Raw genomic sequence first — 21,077 nt, 5'->3', positions numbered from 1 at the left:
CCCCCCAAAAAAAAAAAAAAAAAAAAAACAAAAGAATCAACAAAAAATTGAAATATGGAAAGATAATTTGATTTCAAAAATGTATCCGTAATAAATGAAATGGAAGTGTGTTCTTTTCTCAAAGAAAAAAAAGAAAAAGATCAACTCATGAACGAGATTAATTTGATCTAATTAATAATGTCATCATGCATGAGTTCATTCATTAATTTCTCCGCTTCACACATTTTTAACGGGCAAAATTCTTTTTTGATCCCATTAAAAAATGCTATTTTGTTGCGTTAACTCAAATTTCGCAACAATTACGATACCAGAAATAAAAATGACATTTTTTAACGGTACAGAAAAAGAATTTTGCCCCATTTTTAACCTACTATATGTGGTAACCTTAATCATATTCATTAAATTTTAAAAATAGTCTCATATAACAAAACATACACATAATTAATTAAGGTTGCCTTAATTTCCTCGTAGAAGACGACTTAACTTATGTTTTAATATTAACAAATATAATAGGAGCATAATAACTAGTAATGTTAAATGTCAAAGTATATGGATCCTCACAAGATTTTGTCCAATTATAAATCAATGCATGTTGGACACATATATATAGATAGATACATTAATATTTTAAATTTAAGTAGTAATGTTAATTAGCACAATGATATGATACAAGAATTTAATTATGGGAAGGGGACACCATAACATCCGCACCAAGCAATTCTATTAATACATATATTAATTAGTTGTGTAGGAACTCCAAATTAAGCATTATCTTATCACTATCCCTCAAAACATTGACCCTCCTCCATTCCTCATTTTATGTATAGATCTACACACACACACACACAACTAGACAGAATTAATTAATATTTTAGGGTTTATATATAATTATAGGTGCACGACCCCAACTTGTCAAGTTGCTCATGCAGAACGAAAACGTAATAAATCTTTTTTCTCTACCAATATCTTATGTGATTCAAATAATAGTGTATTTTTGAGGTGAGGGCAACGAGAAACAGCCAAATTGAAGAAAGCAACAGTAGGTACGTAGGTAGGGTCCTCAAGATTGACAATTCTTGGAGGGTACGCCCCACTATCCACCCTCCCACCCATCCATTACATAAATTAATTTAATGGGAGAATTTGATGGATGTCCTACCATTACATAATTTTCATAATCTGCATACTAAATCAAACTCACCCTCGTAAACAATTATACAAGCTCCATTTACAGCAGACCATGCAACTGCAGTGCTGAAGCTATTGGTTTATATTTATTCTTCTTAGCCAAACCCCATTTTTTGTTTTTATTAGCCGTGTCTTCTTTAGTTGAGTGAGTTGGCACCTCAAGTACACGTTGGGTTGTTAGTTAACTTCATCTCCTACCTCCCGCCAGTCTGTGTATATAGCTCAAGAGTCTGTGACCATTTTTTAGGTTTTTTTTATGAATGCAGACTTGATTTTCATTCCTGAAATTTTACCCCATTTCTCTGCCAGTTTCAGTTTCAGTTTTTTACAATAGCTAAATACTTCTCCATATAAAACATACGAATTATGGGCAGGGACAGGTAGAAGTTGATGAAGGGACAACAAACATTAATAAACAAGATTCTCAAATATATCTTAAACCTTAACCATACTATTAAGACTTATTTAACAATAATGTGGACTTTGAAGTTAATGAGAATTGATTGGATTATTTCCATTAATTAATTGATTGAGTTAACATGGCAACACGTGTTTAAAGAAACATAAAAATTGATTGGGTAGAAAGGGCTTTGGATAGTTGTTTGAGGAGAGGATGATTATAATGATTAGGATGTGACTGGTAAAAGTGAAAGAAATTTAGGGAAGCGAGAGATAAATAGAAAAGATTTAAAGTTGCCCCCATGCAGGATCGAACTACAGACCTTCAGTTTACAAGACTGACGCTCTACCACTGAGCTATAGGGGCTGGTTGAATGCACTTGTTTTGCATCACTAAAAAGATTGTGAGTAGTTTAAACTTGGTCTTTCCATTACTGAAAAATCGTATTGAGGTTTAGTTTGAGATTCTGTCAATATGGGCCAAATGGATAATAGTGTATAGGATAATAGATTCAAAAGTTTCAATCTTGGGGCTGAATTTGTGAGTTTACAAGTCTTTTATGGTGGTGAAAGTGAAACAGATTTCTCGCTTCTTGATCAGTTTTCCTACTTTATCACTAATTTTAAGACGTGCTTTAGCTCTAACATTGTTGCGATACGTGTTATCAAGAAATATCTATACTTGTCCCTGTTTATACGTGAATATGTAGAAAAAAGAATGAAAAAAAGCCTGTAGAGATAATAGCAAGAAACTGAAAAAAAAAAACAAGCAGGAAATTTAATTTATTGCTGATAGTAATAGTATCGCATGGTTACGACCTCTTACCAAATGCAGTCGAACGAGAACGAAAACACAAACAGATGTAAATTTTATTTCATCTGACATAGTATAATAGAAATGGAATAACTCTCAGGATTGCAGAGGGACCCTCCAGAACGATGAATGCCCGTAAACTCCTCCTCCTCCTCAATCCGTGCAGCAGCGGTACATAACATATTTGTCCATTGTCTTGCCGCACTCGGAGCAAACCACCCGCTCAGGAATGTATCCGGCGTGGCCCGGCAGAATCAGGCGGTTGCAGTGGTGGTCAGGGTGGACACGTTTCAGCTCCTCGTCCAGCACCATCACGAACTTGTTGGGGTCATCCACCTTGTATATCCAGTCTCTGTAGTTCTCCAACACCGGCAGCAGTTTGTCACCATTTGATTTGGTTATCTCAAAGTTGGCCCGGCTGAAAACCGCCCACCCTTTCTCGCTGCTGTCAAGAGCCAGCACGTCCATGATCTCCTGCATAATCCGGTCGTTCTCCACAGTCATCCCCATTTGCTTCTTGGAGTTCCACATGCTCCAGAGGCGCACCCAGAAGTACCAGACGTAGTCGTAGTACTCGGTGACTGAGAAGACATTGCTGAGCTTCTCCTTGTCGATTACTTCGTGGCACAGGCGGACTTTTTCCTTCGGGTTGCGCTTTCCGACGTAGAGCATTTCCAGGTGGATGTGTAGAGAGGTGGCAGCTGCTCGGGCCGCCAGGGTGAACTTACGAATCCATTCTATGTCGTCGCCTCCATATATGCATATAACATAGTTTTCCTTGATCTGGCAAACCATAACAAGAATGTTAGCTGATCTTTGTGCTTTGAAGTATATATGTTGATCAATGTGGTTTGGGATTTTAATAATGTGCATGTTCCGGTGACTGGCTTACCCAATCTGGAATACGTGGATCAATGGCGTCTGCTAATAATTGAATGTTCCAGGTGGTGTCTGCCCAGAGAGCCCGTTCCTGGGCTTTGGTGAAGGGGAAAGCTGCACTACCCCAAATCCACATCATGGGTAGAGCATCAAGATTGGATGGTTTCCCTTGAGGATCCAAAACAACGAGCATAGGCATGTGGACGAAATTCCAGACCTCTCTGATGTACCTAATGGCTACTGGCTCAATCAAAGAAGGATGATCCACTGAGTACCAAGGCATATGGTTATTCCGAAGGTCGTAGAATATTGGATCGGTTAATGAGGCCGTTGAGGTTGTTGAGTTGACGATTGGGAACCAGAGAACCTCGTACTCATGCCTCATTGAATGTTGGTTGTAAATCAAATGGAGAACGTTTAGTTCTTCGTGAGGAAGCTCAAGGTCTGATATCAGCAGTAGTACATACTTCAGCCTCAGCTCTTCAAGGCGTTCCTGTCATTTTTCAAAGATCAACAAATTGAGTCCAGGTTAAGTTTCATCTCAAGGGATCAGGAAAACATGTCGAGGAAAAGCAAAAGAACCAACATTTGTCCTTCTTGACCCGTGATAGAGTGGCCTTTGGTCTTCTCTCGAACGAATCATTGCCCTGAGCACTTTCATGTTGTCAATATGAGCTGATTCCATAAGTTTCTTGAATGCAATGTATGCATCTTCTGCCTTCTTCCTATCTGCAGAACAAGAATATTTATTTAGCTAATATGGAAACGGGCTTGTGGAGTGTATCCAATCTTCATATCTTCGTGTTTTCAATCTTTTTTATCTTCCAGGTGTACCTATGATACAAACTAATTTGAATCAGCATGTAACTTACCAATTAAGTCCTTGCAATGCTTCAATTGGTCTTGCAAGTGCTCCAATATGACTGAGAGCTTATGGGCCAGATTTTGTATCTCCCAGGACTCAGCAGTGGAGGTAACATATCTGATATAGCAACAAATATACATAGCATTCCCATGTCAATGCATAAAGATCATGAAGTTCTTGATGTAAATTTCTTCATTGGAAAAACTTCTCATGTAGGAAAAAGTGGATGCAAAGATACATACTCACGACCGCTGCCAACAAGGTTGAGAAGTGTGGATGAACAGGTCAGAAGACCTCTTATGATCCAATAAACCGCTGTGGGGATGTGAGCTGTTGCAGCCGTAATTTCTGGTGATTCACGGCTAATGTACAGAGGGGGGAGCTCCTTGAACTCTATAATGCAGTGAGTTACCTTGAGAACTTGAGTTAGGAGGCTCAGAACTGCCTCAAACTTCTTTCTCAGTTCCCCAGCATGCGCGATTATGTCAGGAAGATCCTTGAGAGTTGCAATGTTCTTGGCAAGTGCATTCTTGGTATGCTGGTGCTCAACCAGCCAAAACTCGCCGTAGTTGATGGAAAATGCAGCAAGGGTGATGACCACCTTGGCGTCCCATGAGTAGCTTGAAAGTGACTTCAGAAGGTCCATGGTTATTGCATGTGATTCCCCTCCACCAGCACATTTGCAGATTATCTATTATATCCAACAACCGACGAAACAGAGTGAACTACATTTGATTTCAGGAGAGAACAAAAACTGGTTCGGTTATAGACTTTGTGAATATATATACCTCACAGGAAGTCTTGTTGATAGGATAGGCCAGCACTCTAACAATCTCTGCATCGTGTTCAGCTGTATGGTAGATCTTGTCATCATGATGGTACGGAATGTGGGAGACCTTATCATCCAATTTGTCTACATGTGATTGAGTTTGAGCCACCTGCAATGGAACAGAAGGTACAACATTTTCAGTCAAATGCTAACAAGATGCATCAACACTAGAAAGCACACGCTATACAACGTATACATATATATGTATATATATATATATGAGAATTCCAGGCATCATCATACATGAGTGGTGTCAGCACTAGATGGCCTAGCCAGACGCATGATATCCTCGACGATGGAAAGAACTGGCCTGACATCGAGATCTTCCATATCCGGAGCATGAGTGCCCACAATCTGCTTGGTGAGTGCATCATCCGACGAAAAGAAGTTGGGAGCACGGTCGGCCTTCCCCAGTCTGCCCCGAGCAGCCACCTGCGCACTACTCGGGATGGGATTGGGGGTGTGGTGTTCGTGCTCTTTGCTGGGCTTTATAGCGTGATCGGTCACAAAGCTGTGCCCTCCACCTGGAATTCTGGCAGGCGGTACCTTATCGGTGCTGGGAGGGGGCATGAAATCACGGGTTGCCATCTCAGGATATTGCAGGAAGAAGGTGTTTGGAAAAGGGTATGCAATAGAAGAGCAAATGCTTGTGTGTTTCTGAAATGTGTTCTTGTCCGGACCTTATATAGCTAACCAGTACAGTGCATTATTAAACTCTTCAAAAAGAAGAAGAACAAGAAAGACAGATAGGAAACTATGATGAGAATAAAGTTGTACTGAACCTTGTTCTTTGCTTCAGTCCTGGTCTAAAGTCTGTTGGAGGTTTGGAATTCAGTTCTCATTGGCCAAAATAGACTCTACCAGCTAAAAATCCTTTTCTTCACAAAAAAAAGACTACCATAGATAGCATACCATGCAATACAATTTTACCATTATTACAACTTCTTTCTCAATCCATCCCCTAACGTGAATCATGTCTCAACCTTCTTTGCTACAATCAAGACAATCTTGTTCCTGGCTCAAATCCTCTTTCTGTTTTGTAAAAGACATATTATATACGATTTGACAGTTTGCTTCCTCTATTCCAAAAGGGTTGGATTTTGTGTTCCAAATCTGAAACAGTGGATTATCTTGTAATAGACAGAACTCGTGAATTAGCGTGACCCCTCATGTGAGTAAATACAATCCTTAACCATGACATAGTAAAAGGTTTTGGTTTCAGACCAAAAAAATGAAATAATAGCCGACATGTATGTTGGTAAGAATATAATTTATACATAGTAAAATAATTGTGTTTGATGTTCTTCCAAAAATGGTATTGAGACGAGGCATTTACTAACTTGTGGCACAAATCGAAATTCTAATCATCCAATTTTTAAAAAAATCTCAAAAGACAAAAAATAAAAGAAAAAAATAATGCGAATTAAACATGGAATTTAGTATTTCTAATAGGGTTTAAATTTTAATGCAATTTACCTCTCTATGATATTGTAAATGAGCAAATTACACGAAAAAATTACAGCAAATTACCTTCCTGTATTTTTTTAAAATGATGCAATTTACTTTCATGTTGAGGTAAATTGCTTCATTTTGAAAAATACAAGGAATAAATTATTGGGTTTTTTTTATAAGGTAGTAATTTATCCATTTACAATATCACAAAAAAAAAATTAATTGTATTTTTTTCATATGAGATACGAAGATTTGGACATTTGGAATTCTTGAGATACTAGATATAGGAATATAACATACTTCAGACATCTTTCTCGTTTTAGAAAATATGTCAAATGCTTCTTTTCTTGATATCGAGTGTTTTTTCTTTTAACGGTCCCAAAGTGTTAAAGTGAAATCCAAGAAAAAGCACATATGATTCCACTCGAAATTATTACAACAAATATTGCCTGTCTTAACTTGTTGATACTGTAAAGTCTCCACACTTTATGTTAATACTAGTCTTATATGTATTGGGTGTAGTTGTTTAATAATCATCAGATTTTTAACTCACTTACTGTACTGGAGTGTAATATTTAATTATAGGATTCGATCTTTATTGTTTTTTCTATTATAATTAAGATAACACTACTGAGAGATTGATTATAATTTGAAATCAGTTTCTTCTTTTAGAACTATACTTTTTGCTTTTTGTCACTTTGATATATTAGCATGTGAAGCTTTAAGCTATTCCAACCAGTCACATTAAAGCAACAATTGTCTAGGAAGAATATCACAAAATAAAGTGGAAGGCAACACTATGATTGTTTTTATTTTTAAATTATTTTCGGGATAAGTCAAAATGTTTGCCATCATTAAGAAACACTTTATTTAGGTGTTTTTAACTGTTTTAGCATAAATACATACATATATACACACACATATATACATAAATATATATAAAAGACACATGATTTGATAATGAATAGTAATTTTTGTTTCCTAAAACACAACATTAAACATATAATACTTATTGTAAATTATCTCCAAAAATAAATCCAAACATACATATTGATATACAATAGTAAAAAATATATTAAATTGTAAAGGTAAAAAAATAATTTGATATGTGTGAGACACACACTAAGCAAATACAACTCACCACACCATATAATTTCCAACACTACTATAAATACCAAAATATTATTTTTTTAAGGCAAGTTGCTATTCATTGATTCTCTTGAAAACAGCACCCCCTTTTCGAAAATTGCATTTCATCTAGTGTGCAATTGCGTCGTGGTAAAAATTTCGACTTTATCCTTTAGCAATAAAACATCGACCACATCACATACTATCTCTAACACACACTTATTTATCTTTATTTTTTTCTCTCTATCTCCACAAAATACAATAAAACACTCAGAAAACGAATCCAAACATTATGCAAATTTTTAAATTTGTCTGGAAAACAGAGAACAACTCTCCTCCTTGCTTTTATTTTAGTATTACTAAGACTACACAAATTGTACCAAATGATATTATTCATGTATGTTTCCTTGATTACACATCAAATTTGTCGAATCTTAACAGAGGTGTTAGGATTCTTGGACTAAGAAATAATTTCTTTGTTATCCGAGTAAGAGATCAAGGAAAAAAGCTCGTTAGACTCGTTGAATTGCTTCGATAAAGGCTCTTTTATACTCAAGTTAATTCGATAGTTCCATATATTGGAAAGAAAGTCTATCAACTCATGTAAAAGTAATAAATAACGTGGTTAGATATATTTATAAGACCAAATATTCATATTCATACAAATTCACGTATCAACATCTCGAACTCTCAAGTGCAAGGCCGTCGGATGGTCTTGGTTCCAGGTCCTTGGTCGAGTTGGATTATGCTCAGCCCGACATTATGAGAAGGGTGCAGGTCTTTCGTCTTGCTTTTTTATTTGGTTTTTCGGGGGTGGGGTTGGGGGAAGTATAATCTTTTTGGGACTAAGTTAGATATATCCCCATCACTTTGGTTATTATTCTTATGTTTCATGTAATTTAGTTTTGATGGTGTAATATCGGATACCGGTGACTACTTATAGTATTTGATCCTATTAGAATTTAGACTTAATAACTAATATGCAGACAAAATTTCAGTTTAGCAAAGTACTGGGGAGCTCTGGTTATTTAAAAAAAAAAAAAATACCATGCGGTGGGTAGATTTTTAAATTGGAGCAGTCACCATTAATTTAATTTGACTTAATTTGTTATTATCTAAAGATATTAAATAATTATATAACAAAACTTATGTACGATGTTAGATAAAATCATAATTAAAGTTTTGTTGGACAAGAAAGAGTAATTGAAATAGAGAACTTGAAAACTTCGAGATTTGCACAATAACCATAAAGAGAATCATTTAATGGGCATGAAAATAGGATCTAAGAATCCAATTTGTACCAACTCAAGTTACGTTGGGCTGGTGAAAGATATATTGTAGGGTCCTGGAATTAGACTGCCACAAATTTTATGTCCAAATATTTCCATCCTCATATGGGCCTGTACTTCCCCCGGGCTTTCACCATTTCAAACCAAAGAAAAACAAACTTTCTTGAAATTCAAATGTTATTTATTCACCAACTGAACACTCTTTATTCTTCACATTTGTAGAGAACAAACTTCTCCATTGGCCTTTTACATGAACCACAAATCACTGTTTTATCAACCAATCCTTCTTCATAGGGAAGCAATTCACTATGATTGCATGTTCCACCAGCAGAAGATGGTTCAAAGCCACTTTTAGTGGCTCCAACTAAGCCCATTGTTGTCACATTTTTACACCATAAAGGGAGTAAGTGGAGGCATTCTTCTAGCTTTTCTGCATCAAGTTTCAAGACATCGGTTGACGATCCCTGGCCAATTATAGCCCAGTTTTTGTTCATGTTGAGATCCAGCAATTCTGCCAACTTTTTTGATGTTTTGTCCAAACTTATCGTGTGATCTTCATAGGCAGAAATCAATCTTTTTATCCTCTCCAACCGGAGCCAGAAGAATTGTACCTTATGGATAGTCAGGGAAGTGCATATCTTTTCTTGATCAATGGTGTCTATAATGGTTTTCACATTTTCATCAGGATTCTTGCAGCCAACGTATAAGACTTCAAGCTGGACGCCTGCGCCTTTTATTTTCTTGATCAAGGCGTTAAATTCTCTGATCCAGTGTATGTTTGCACTTCCATAAATACAGATGTTTTTGCCTTCCTCCACCTGACATTTTTTCAACATAAAGTTATGAATTGATCTACAAAACAAGGCAGATACTACATTTAGTAGATTCTTACCCACTTGGTCGATGAAGGGCTGATTCCATTGATGATGAGATCCAGCATGCAATTTTTCTGTTCCCAGAGCTCCTTTTCTCTTGAATTTGAAAAGGGAAATGCTTTGGGTCCCCAGATCCAAATCATGTCCATTGCATTTAAGTTTGTGACCATGCCATTTTCGTTCAATACAACCATTATGGGATCGTCGTTGAAGTTCCATTCTTGCCTGATATAGCTTACTACAGTTGAATTTAGTGACCATGGCCTTCGGATTGAAAACCAGGGCAATCTATTCGAGAAGAACTCAAAGTTTATCTTATCAGCAAGATTCCATTCATGCCAAGATGGAATTGGAACCCATAATATTTTGTAGCTGCCCTCAAATTTGTTTCCTTTTGGATGATCACTTGTCTGCTGCACCAGGAAAAGTAACTCGTCTACCGGGATTAACTCTGGCTTTGAGATCAACAGAACGACTACCTTGTTTTTCAGTTCAAGAACGCCACACTGTTGAGAAATGTCAATCAGTAATTGCAAATGCAGCAATTCATGAACTCATGAAAGAACTATGATAACTAGATTGAGAAGCAGAAACTGACCTTCTCTGTCGTGGAGGAATTCTTGAAGGGGAAGTCGCTCTGCATAGGAAATAATAAGCTTAACACCTCTTGGTTGTCGACATGTTTCTCCTTAAACATTTGTAGCAGCTTGTCGTAGAACCTTGTCTCTGTGTTCAAATTCAAATTTTCAAGCTTATGCAGATATTGCACAACACAAAGGAGTCTCTACCGAAGATCTACCTATCTGCTGCTGGCATTTAGCGACGTGTTCTCCAAGGTCGATGCACAGACTGCTCAACTTATTTCCCACACTATGGAGTCCCCATGCTGCAACAACAGTTTTATCTGAATACCTGAAGAGACAGTTTAGGCATCTCACTAAAACTGAACAACAATTCCACTACAGAAAATGCAAGAAAATCGCCAAGATTCACAGGAAAAGAAACAAAATAGTTAGGTGTAAGGGAAAGAACATGCACTTTCTCAAGTCTCAAGTTTCTCAAATCTGCTATCTGTGAAGAGCAAAGTAATATGCTTCTCAAAATCCAGTAGGTAGCCACGTAGATGTTCGACTTTGTGACCTCCATAACTTTATCATCCACAAGTTCATAATGCATAGACATTCCTTCAAAGCTAATTATAACTTTTGTCAGCTTCACCATTGTGTTAACCAACAAATTCATAGCCTTAAACTCTGGGGTTAACATGCTGCTGGCCCCGGGGAGTCGTTTAATCATTGCCAAAGACACTGCCAATGCATTATCAGATTGTAGCTGCAATATGAGCTGAAATAATCCAAAGCTACACGCAAACGATGCAAGGGCTAACATCACTTTCGCGTCCCATCTATAATGGCTAAGCATTTCTAGTAAGACTAATGTTTTTCTATGCAAATTTTCACCCTCAAAGCATCTGCTAAGCATCTGTCAATCCAAGATTTCATGTTAGAGATACAAAATTCTTGATATTCATACATAAGAAAGTATGGTCGCCAAGGATGTAATTACCTCATTTGAGATCTTAGAGATGGTGAGTGACATTGGCTCTTCTGAGCCAATTAGGTCAATATTACCAGTGCTGATAGCATCAAGTTGTGTAGCAAACACCTGAAACAAGAAACACATACTTTTAGCAGCTCTATTTGATCCGCAACAAGATCAAACAAAACCATGAGGGAAAATTCATGGAAACATGCTCCAGGCTGCAAAACAATTACATTCTCTGTAGCAGAACAGAAAGTACTCTCCACTAACTGCAGCAGCATCTCAGAATCGAGCTGACGATCATCAGGATTGTGCGTGAGCAAAATTTCCCTTATCAGAAAATCTTCATTCGTGGTCAGTGAGGGGATTGAATCGACATGTTCATCTTCAGGAAAGCTCATGACCAGCAAGGATTCAGGAATTTACAGGTTGATCGTTGGTTTCACCAGTCTACATGTTTTGTGACAGTCTTTCTGTGAATCTGTAGATGTCCATGAGCTCAAACTTGAAGTTGAACAAAAGCATTTGCATTGGGGCTATAGATGAGTGCAATCTGGATAAAGCTTACCGTATTTGGGGACAAGAAAAGTAAAGATGCTGCTTTGAAGAGCTTGTAAGTTATAACAGCAACCTCTTTTCGAGCAGTAATTGACGAATCATGGTACTGGTTCTAGACTTTCTTTTTCGGTTCCATCCTGTGTAATCGTGAAGAAACATTAACTTAGCATTATGGGTTTGTGATGCATTAAAGACGAAGGGATTACTTCAATCATTTTGTACTTGTTCTTCCACTTTACCTTTAGAATCAGATTACCGCTGAAACATTCCTTTCTAATTCTGGAACTCTGGAGAACATAAGAATATGTAGCATCTACAGGGATGAACGCTCAAAGAAAAAGCTGAAAAGAAGTGATCTTAGTGGTTCCTGACATTGTTAATCCCCTTAAAAAGATGCAAATGCAGCAAAGACCATAAAGAAAAAGCACAGCGCTTGCTAAAGTTATATTCTTCTGTACTAACTCTGCAGTTAAAGTAAATCAAAACATTTACCGACAGGTTTAATGCAATTTATACGTCTGTAATATTGTACATGACCAAATTAACTCTCTATCTAATGAGTAAATTGTTCCATTTTGAAAAACAACATAAATTGATACATTTTTAAAAAATATAAGGCCATAAATTTCTACATTTTAAAAAATAATTAATTTTTTGCTCACTTGCAATATGACAAAGGAATTGCTTGCATGTTTTCCTTTACCGACATGGCAAGATATTTAAGATTCACATTCTTGAAAAACACATACTGTTTCAACATGTTAAACGTGGTTGCTTTTTATCAGTATTAACACAGAATGAATCTCAGTGGATGTTGGTGATGGAGTCACCTTTTGGTAATAGCTGTACTGGCTCAAAAATGACAATCTGGTAATCAAATTTCTTAAGGATTTGGGTTCGGGTTGAAACTCAAATCTGGATTAATTAACCCAACTTTATTGCTCTTTCTTGCAGTCCTGAGTAATTGTTGATTAGTACTGTAATTGTCCCCTCATATCGATCTATATTTGAAGATCACGTAAGTAGCTGAAAAGTATTTCGTCGGTGCCGGCAAAGGGTGGGTTTTTGTTCAATCTTTGCAAAAGAAATCGAATGCTTCTGCAGAAAGGTTTGGAGCAGCCCTCGTTTCTCAAAACCGGAACTGCAATTCTTGGGTTGATTTTCAGGCATACTATGAGTCTCCTTCTGTTTCTTTTTGTCTTCTTACAATCTCAAAGTTCTTGGTTTTTGAAAATAGTCCGACTGATTTACTAGTATGGTTGTTTTTGCAACAAGTACATCTTTATGCACTATAGTTACATAGATGCGCAATCTACTTTCTTGCAAGGAAAAACAGTACGACTCCAATGCAATTCAATCAGCACTCTCCAATTCCATGGCTAAAACTCAAACAGAAAAGATCCGTGAAGCTAGGTCCTCCAATGCTTACACTAGAGATCCTTATCTCATTATTGATCAGAATCAGCTAATCATGTTTGTTCATCTATTATATGTACATTTGGTAAATACTCAGGAATCTTGTTTTTAACAAGAAATCTCAAGGGACTGAGATTGAGAAGTTGATATCTGCTGTCTGAGGTCATGTATCTAACCTTTCCGTCTGTCCAGCGTTGAATGAATATCAGGGCCTCCCTGGATTGACAAGTTCAGATGACTATCCTTTGCATGCCTATGAATAAAGCTTTATTTTGGTTGTAATTGTGCTCCGGCATATTGGACAGTATTCAAGGTCTACTCCACACTCGCAACAGGTCTGCTCCAGATCAATACAGGTGTAATAAATATATATTTCAATCTTTTGTTTGATCTGCAAGACGTTATTGTTAATGAAAATTATTGTGTTTTTCTTTACCTGATGTCCACAGCCAAAAGCCATGTCTTTTGAATTACTAAGACATATGGGGCAAACCTGTTTCAGAATGAGATTAGAACGAGGGCCTCTTATCAATCTGTAGCAGAATCATAAGGCCATATCTGTAGAAGTTTCTTACCTTTCTGTCATAAAGAGAGCTGGAGGACGAGGCTGTCTGAAAAGTCGTTTCATATTCGGGATAAAGGGGAACATTCCTCTGGAAACTGCTGGAACTATAAGGCCTGCGTCTAGTGCTGGAGTTACCGCTGCCAATGGGGGGCGGAAGAGCAGCTCTGCTGGGAGCATTTCCACTCTGATGACTGTTCAAGATCACAGAGGATTAGTTGGTTGATGGCGTCTAAAACTACTAACGATGATTGAAAGATAGTTCAATCATTACCCCAGTATGTTGAGCTCTAGAGTAGCTTGATATTGAGAAGGGATTTCCATCAATGCTGAAAGAGCAAATTCTGCCTCTTTTCTTGAATGATCCACATTCTTTGACATGATCTCTGTGAAATTCACAAACTACAAGGGGACAAAGGCGAAATGTGACTATTTCTATCTCAGCCAGGTCGTAAGTGATTGCTCTATACTTACCTGAAAATTGTCAAATGCTCGTGCAGGAATGTTGTCATCGAATTCCTGCATCATATCCCAAGGACCATCTCCAACCCCAACGACAACGATTGATAATGGATAATCACTGTAATTGATTGAAGATGTTAGAATATACCAACAAGAAAATGACCAAGATTTTAGCAGAAGATTTCGACCTTGCTTTCACAATAGCATCAACTGTCTTCTTCTCTTGTGGGCTCAGTTGACCATTTGGGGTATCAATATTTCTTGTCACCTGATTAAGCAGCCATTTTTTCATTAGAAACAGAGAAAATTCCGGTATAAAATCCATGAACTTGGCCCTTTAAGGTTACCTGCCCATCTGCAATGATGAGTAAAACATGGTACTGGCCTCCGCTTTCCTCAACTATGCTCATAGCCATTTCAATAACCGGAGCAAATGACGTTGGACCTGGAGTCCAAGCATGAGTTTGTTAATCTCAATGAGCGATCATTTTTACTTGAGCTTTGTCAAATTAAGGGGCGAAAATAGTACCTGAAAGTCGAAGTTGAGGAACTAACTCCCGGTATCTTCTTAGTACTTCTTCAAATCCTTCACAAAACCTTCCATCCGGATAGAAACTAAAGACATCTTGATCATGTGTTGAGGCTGCAAGAAAATCATCGGTCACGCAATTCAACTTGTAAGTACTAAGGAAACAGAAAGAAAGAGAACAAAAGAGCTGTTCATCGTTATTAAGGAAACCCCTTTGCTGGAATTACCATCTCCAAATCCAAAACATGGAATTAGATTGTCCTCATCAAAGGCAGACAAGGTTTTCCCAATGATGGATATCGCTTGCTCGTAGGGATTTGGTCCACTTCCAATATGGTGCAAGCTTTTCCTATTAAAAGACTTGGCCCCTGGATTTCAACTAAAAGTGTTCAGTTTACTCTTTGAGTTGAGTCTGGATCTTCCCTTGCAAAATGGACCGTCTTGCAATAGAGGATCCGAACTGCAACGAACGAAAGCTGCAGATAAGAAAACGAACCCGTCCACTCGTTGCTCTTTGTAAAATCGATACCAACAATGAGATTCGAAGACTCTAAGCCAGACCGTGAAAGAGCAGCCGTAACCTGAGAGAAAGAACTCTACCAATCATCCAAGATATCAAACTAAATTTTCATCCTTGAGTTAATATGCATATCAATAGCAATTAATTCTTGAACTTGTGAACTTCATCTATTTAACAATATTGAATAAAACATGAAAGTTGACTTGAGTAGACTTGATACAGACCACCAAAGTCTTTCACCTCAAACAGAAAAAATCAGATTTACTCACAAGAACATGTCTGGGATGGCCTAACCTGATCCAACGTCTGATAGTTATCAGCAATTCTTGAAAATTTCCTGTCCATCCGACGGCGTGGCTGAGGGGTCGACGGAGCGTAGTTGTAGGCCACCGGAATGTGGTGGTGCATCGGGGTGCTGTACGGGTGGTGAGGTGTACTACTATATGAAGGGTATGAATAGCCATGATCATGATGATCAAATGATGACGAACTAAAAGATGAAAATCTTCTTGAACTTGAACTTTTGTTCCCCATCACCCTCCAAATTATGCAGAAATATGAACAAAAACTACACACACACACATATATATATATATAGGGAAACTGCAAAGTCATGTCTGGTTTAAGTCAATCTGGTAAGAATTTAAAATTACCATTTCAACACTGACAACCTCTTCGAAAAATCTAAAATATCACACACTTTATTACACTTTCCAAGAACTCGTTCTTCCTCAATCCTCTCTAGCAATTTCCTGGTACTTGAGTAGGATCGAATTCAGAGAAAGGTAAGAAAAACGGGTTGACACTCAACAATCAAATTAGATAAAAAAAAAAATTGGTACAAGTCTTATTGCATTTAGCTGCAAGAAATGTGCATCTTGTACGTAACCGCTCAAGAAACGTCCCACGATAGCCCTTTTTTTGGTCAACTAGGTAGCTACATTCAAATATTGTTCATTCTGGAAATTTATAATTAAATTGCATGGAGAAAGGCGTCCAAGAAATGTAGAGGTTTGCTTCTTGAATTATGTTATTACAATAAAGAAGTAGTATTTGGAAATTTGAGAAGACATCCATTTTTTGGTCCTAATCGATCATGTCTACTCTTTTTATGAAATGTTTTTAGGTGAAAATTCCGTTTGTTTTTTTTTGTTTTTTTTTTCTCTTGCTGGTTCATACTTGTACAACTCTCCCTATAATATATTTAGGATTAATGATACTCTCCACCTACTTTTTTATCCTTTCTTCCACAAAATAGTTTTGAATGTTGTCTAAGAATATTTGTGTTGAAAACGGGTCAATCATTAAGATGAAATATTAAACTATCATCATTTTCTTGAGTAAGAGTTACTCGAATGCATTATGATCCTCTGTGTGATTAATGTAAATTTTGACAAAATATCACTCATCACGTAATAAGTAATATTGTAATTTGGGATAATTACACATTTCTCGGCTGATGTTTGGTATAATTACATATAAACCTTCTGTATATTTTGAAAAACTACATCTAAGTACCCATTAGATTTGCATCCATTCAACAACTAGTTTTGGCATTAGTCAAATTTCACTAAATTTATTGATAAAAAAAAATAATTTGCAATAATTCAATAATGAGTGAATCGGGGATAAATATAGATTTTTATCTATATTTTTTTTTGTTAGTGTTGACAAATTCAATAAATTTTGACTAGTGGATGGATTTATTTGTTAGACGAAAAGTATAATCATGCTATAATAATCGAGTGTGAACATAGAAGTTATTGGAGTAAGCCTTGGATCTCAGGCTGGTTGCTAGTAGGCTCCATAGTTATTTTATATCACATTTTGATGACAAACATTGATCTTATATCATGCTAACGTGTGATTGATATGTCTTTCCTTAAAATTATAAAAATATATAGTTAAAAATAAAATTATAATTTAAAAATATATCTGGGCCAAGGGCCAGTTACCAAGACATCTATAAATGGGCTTATAACTAACTGGGTCTCATCTTGGGCCTATACAGGAACCTTGAGCTACTTCAACAACTCGGAATCTTTGTGGTATTTCGTAACTTTTTCCAACTAATTTCAAATTTGAATAATTATTTGTAACCTTAATAAATAAAGTTGAAAGAGGTGAATGAATGTTTAATTTCAGAGTCAGACTTATTGGGCCCATTTAATGGGATATAATATAATAAAAAGACACGCAAACAACTCCTGGTGATATTGTAAATGAATAAATTATTATCTTATTAAAAAAATAGCAATTCATCTTTGGTATTTTAAAAAATACAGTAATTTGCTTTTTTGTATTTTAATTGTTCAATTTTAAAAAATATATGAGAGTAAATTAATAAAAAAAATAATTTATTAATTTATAATATCACAAAAAAATAAATTACATTAAACCCTAATATAATATATTAGGGTACGTGCAAATATTTTGTGAATTGGTGCAGATGCAAGTGGCATATAAACTTTGAATGGGATTCAGAAATAATGTAGCCAAAAACATGTAATAAGTTGTGAGTTGAAGAATAATTGAGGATTTCTAGAAATTCCGGATTTTGGTCTTATTGGTAAAGGATTACTGCCGTACCAAATTAATGACAAACACTTTTTTTTTATTAAGTGTTTAATAATTGGAGGCAAAATGCAACTAATTTAATTTGGTATTTTACTAATATTTATTGTGATAGACTCTTCATCTGTTGTCTTTTTTAACTGTTGGGTTAGTTATAAATTTTAGTAATTGATAAAATGGTAATGAAATATGGATAGGAAAAAAGATATATAATGAATATTATTGTGTTGGATTTTGTTTATAAATATGTGTGTAAGAAATGAGGTTTGAAATAAAAAAGTAGGATTGGGAAAGAAAAAGTATGTAAAAAGTAAATAGAAAGTGAAAAGGTGAAGGGAAGGAGGAGATGAAGTTTGACCATCCAGATCTATATAATTTGCCAATCACAGCCTGTCTTCTTCCGTTTATGTTTTTTTGGCTTACATTTACATTACATACGATACCACTCTCTCTCTCTCTCTCTCTCAATAAAGAAAAGAACGCTGTTTGTTGAACGGATCCTTTCCTCTCTCTCTCTCTCTCTCTCTTCATCATAATAATTAGTCCGTTGCTCACTGCGCGCTAATTAAATATGTGCTGCGTATGCCCAACGGCCAACTAGGTAGTTCATGTAAGTTTGTTTGTTTGTTTTTGTTTTTTTAAGTTTTTCGTTTTCTATTTGAAATGCTTGAGACTGATTTGTGGCTTTTTCTTTTATTTATTCCGTTTTAGTTGAAATGGGTTTTCTGTTGAATTCAGATTTATGTCTTCTTTTTGTCCATTTTTGTTATATTTTATGTTCAGATTTCGTCCACCTTTATTGCTAGTTACAGTGGGTTTCAATTCAGCTCGTTCCTGGTTTGGGTTTCATTTGTATTAATGAAGGAAGGAGGAGAATGAATTTTGGGTCGAGGGTTTTGGCGAGAAATTTGGTTGAATTGCATTTATAACTTTTATACGAAGCCGGGATATGGGGTTCGATTGGTTTTATGGGTTTATGTTGGGGAATTGTCGTGGAGAAATATTGGCATTGGGAATGTGAAAAATTTGTTACCTCTTTTTGGTTCTGGACTCCAATTTCATGTTTCTTGTGGGTATTTCGGAAATACAATTGAGGGTTTGTTTGTGGAAGTTCAAATTTTAGGTGAACTACTTTTTACCCCAAACTTGAGGCTTCATTTGATGTTTTCGTATGGGGTGACCTTCGGAAATACAATTGAGGGTTTGTTTGTGGAAGTTCAAAATTTAGGTGAACTACTTTTTACCCCAATCTTGAGGCTTCATTTGATGTTTTTGTATGGGATGACCAGAAACAAAACTGATTAGGTGTACTTGGTTTTACAGAGTGTCAGTTTGAAATTTGAGATGTTAAGGGAAGAAGAGAAAGATCAGACATCTGGTGGAAGTTGGGCATACTCAAGATCCATGTCATGGACTGAACGCCCACCAAGAAAGTCTAATCCTAAGCCACAATGGAACAGCAAGGCACGGGCCTGTTTGCCGCCACTCCAGCCTCTTTCTATTGTCCGACCAAGCTTTGAGGAGTGGCCAAGAGCTGGATCAGATGATCTTGGCATATGGCCGAATCCTCCCACTCCTGGTGCAAGGCCTAGATCCATAACGCCCCGTGAAAATGCAACTTCGGAGCAGCCTCCAAGAGAATTCGAGAGTGGGAAAGATAAGCTTGCCTTTTTTGATAAGGAATGCTCGAGGATTCTAGATCATATATATTTGGGAAGTGATGCAATTGCCAAGAATCGTGAAATCCTCCGCCAGAATGGGATCACCCATGTGCTCAACTGTGTGGGGTTTGTCTGTCCAGAATATTTCAAGAATGAGCTTGTGTACAGGACACTTTGGCTGCAGGACTGCCCATCTGAGGATATTACGAGTATTCTCTATGATGTATTTGATTATTTTGAAGATGTTCGTGAACAAGGTGGCCGTGTTCTGGTGCACTGTTGTCATGGCGTGTCTCGATCAACCTCGTTGGTCATTGCATATCTTATGTGGAAGGAGGGACAGAGCTTTGATGATGCTTTCCAGCGTGTCAGAACAGCCAGAGGAGTGACTAACCCAAACGTCGGATTTGCTTGTCAACTCTTGGAATGCCAGAAACGCGTACATGCACTGCCTGCAAGTCCTACTTCTGTGCTTAGGATGTATCGCATGGCACCTCACTCTCCGTACGATCCCCTTCATCTTGTACCGAAAATGTTGTGTGAACCAGGTGCGGACAAACTTGACTCACGAGGAGCGTTCATTATTCACATTTCTTGTGCTTTATATGTCTGGATTGGGAAGTACTGTTCCTCAGTGATGTCAGATAACGCCATGGCAGCTGCCTCCCAAGTTATTCGTTATGAAAAGGCCCAGGGTCCAGTTATAATTGTCAAAGAAGGTGAAGAGACAATTGAGTTCCAGGATGCTTTCGCCTGTGGTAAATGTTTAGCGGATTCGGGTCATGTAAGCTCTGAGGAGGAAAAGCGGTCCTCTGGAGGGTCCAATACGGGTAGTACTCTTAGTCCATGTATTGACCAAAAGAAACTTAATGAGTATGATTTAGATTTTGAAATATTTCACAGAGCACTAGCTGGTGGGATTGTGCCACCTCTTCCGTTGTCAGAAGTTGGATCTGTGACACACCTTCCTGCTAGAGAGAATGGGTGGAACAGATTGAGTATAAAGTCTGCCCGTGTTACTATGGAAGAATTTATCACCTCTACTAAATTGGAGTCTACTGCCTTGCAGACCGTGGGCACCTGTAGAGAACTTGAATGCACTGTCTCTTCTGCTGATCTTTCAATCCCTTCAAGTAGTCCATGTGACTCTCCAGATTCATTTGCTTCATTTGTAACCAGCAGCCCAGGTTGGATAGAGAATAACTCAAAAGAAGTGGATCTTCCTGCTCCCCTTTCTGATACTTCACTCTCATGTTCATCTTCATCCAATTTGGTGGATTCTTTTTCTTCTTTTTCTGTTAGTAAACCAAAATCCAAATCAACATCGCCATCCCCAGCAATCTCACCTTCAACATCTGATTATTCAAGTTCATTCTCACCCTCATCTTCTAACTGGTCTGACTTGTCATTTGTATCTGCCCAGCCATCACTTTATAGATTCGAATCTAGAGATATTGACCCTGGTAAGAGCGATCCTACAGAGGAAAATGTTGGTTTTGTAGATAACAGTACATGTTTACTCGATGATGTAACTT

General features: G+C 37.1%; 4 protein-coding genes and 1 non-coding gene across 7 annotated transcripts in view; 1 reads left to right on the top strand and 4 right to left on the bottom strand.

The window, feature by feature from the left end:
- Positions 1,883–1,954, bottom strand: TRNAT-UGU. The gene has a single exon. It is a non-coding gene; the product is annotated as a tRNA-Thr (tRNA).
- LOC105156657 (protein SIEVE ELEMENT OCCLUSION B) lies at positions 2,341–5,640 on the bottom strand. Its single transcript, XM_011072859.2, has 7 exons — positions 5,218–5,640; positions 4,934–5,083; positions 4,388–4,836; positions 4,153–4,262; positions 3,867–4,009; positions 3,294–3,773; positions 2,341–3,184 (listed from the first exon to the last, which is right to left on the bottom strand). Exons 1-7 carry the CDS (start codon positions 5,560–5,562, stop codon positions 2,555–2,557), a joined length of 2,307 nt encoding a protein of 768 aa, XP_011071161.1. The 5' UTR covers positions 5,563–5,640; the 3' UTR covers positions 2,341–2,554.
- On the bottom strand, positions 9,007–12,419 carry LOC105156782 (protein SIEVE ELEMENT OCCLUSION C). Of its 2 annotated transcripts, XM_020691802.1 has the most exons (9): positions 12,058–12,419; positions 11,829–11,955; positions 11,494–11,741; positions 11,285–11,383; positions 10,755–11,200; positions 10,518–10,630; positions 10,317–10,444; positions 9,736–10,224; positions 9,007–9,661 (listed from the first exon to the last, which is right to left on the bottom strand). In XM_020691802.1, exons 3-9 carry the CDS (start codon positions 11,659–11,661, stop codon positions 9,047–9,049), a joined length of 2,058 nt encoding a protein of 685 aa, XP_020547461.1. In that variant the 5' UTR covers positions 11,662–11,741; positions 11,829–11,955; positions 12,058–12,419; the 3' UTR covers positions 9,007–9,046. The 2 variants fall into 2 exon arrangements, with proteins under 2 accessions (XP_020547461.1, XP_020547462.1); XM_020691803.1 differs by having other exon boundaries at positions 11,494–11,955.
- LOC105156656 (E3 ubiquitin-protein ligase RGLG5) lies at positions 13,056–16,124 on the bottom strand. The gene is made up of 11 exons (XM_011072858.2): positions 15,602–16,124; positions 15,284–15,368; positions 15,015–15,155; positions 14,788–14,901; positions 14,606–14,703; positions 14,447–14,526; positions 14,271–14,376; positions 14,071–14,198; positions 13,810–13,990; positions 13,671–13,727; positions 13,056–13,571 (listed from the first exon to the last, which is right to left on the bottom strand). Exons 1-11 carry the CDS (start codon positions 15,920–15,922, stop codon positions 13,488–13,490), a joined length of 1,395 nt encoding a protein of 464 aa, XP_011071160.1. The 5' UTR covers positions 15,923–16,124; the 3' UTR covers positions 13,056–13,487.
- Positions 18,239–21,077, top strand: part of LOC105156655 (protein-tyrosine-phosphatase MKP1) — a gene marked incomplete in the record, with an annotated part of 5,358 nt that continues 2,519 nt past the window's right edge. Inside the window, 3 exon segments of one of the 2 annotated variants that reach the window (XM_020691805.1) lie at positions 18,239–18,491; positions 18,665–19,109; positions 19,205–21,077. In XM_020691805.1, coding sequence (XP_020547464.1) covers positions 19,226–21,077 — 1,852 coding nt within the window. 2 annotated transcript variants of the gene reach the window in all.

The sequence above is a fragment of the Sesamum indicum genome, linkage group LG2 (genome assembly GCF_000512975.1).
Source record: "Sesamum indicum cultivar Zhongzhi No. 13 linkage group LG2, S_indicum_v1.0, whole genome shotgun sequence".
Classification (NCBI taxonomy): domain Eukaryota; kingdom Viridiplantae; phylum Streptophyta; class Magnoliopsida; order Lamiales; family Pedaliaceae; genus Sesamum; species Sesamum indicum.
This window is presented reverse-complemented; position numbering and strand designations above follow the sequence as displayed.

Coding starts and splice junctions, on each gene's coding strand:
- LOC105156657 (XM_011072859.2), bottom strand. CDS start 5,562: ATGGCAACCCGTGATTTCATGCCCCCTCCCAGCACCGATAAGGTACCG. Junction 4,837..4,933: donor TCAACAAGACTTCCTGTGAG/GTATATATATTC, acceptor TGGATATAATAG/ATAATCTGCAAATGTGCTGG. Junction 3,185..3,293: donor ATCCACGTATTCCAGATTGG/GTAAGCCAGTCA, acceptor ATGGTTTGCCAG/ATCAAGGAAAACTATGTTAT.
- LOC105156782 (XM_020691803.1), bottom strand. CDS start 11,661: ATGAGCTTTCCTGAAGATGAACATGTCGATTCAATCCCCTCACTGACC. Junction 11,201..11,284: donor TCTCTAAGATCTCAAATGAG/GTAATTACATCC, acceptor TTGGATTGACAG/ATGCTTAGCAGATGCTTTGA. Junction 10,631..10,754: donor AACTTGAGACTTGAGAAAGT/GCATGTTCTTTC, acceptor CTGTCTCTTCAG/GTATTCAGATAAAACTGTTG.
- LOC105156656 (XM_011072858.2), bottom strand. CDS start 15,922: ATGACTTTGCAGTTTCCCTATATATATATATATGTGTGTGTGTGTAGT. Junction 14,527..14,605: donor TCATCATTGCAGATGGGCAG/GTAACCTTAAAG, acceptor CTGCTTAATCAG/GTGACAAGAAATATTGATAC. Junction 13,991..14,070: donor CTAGAGCTCAACATACTGGG/GTAATGATTGAA, acceptor GATCTTGAACAG/TCATCAGAGTGGAAATGCTC.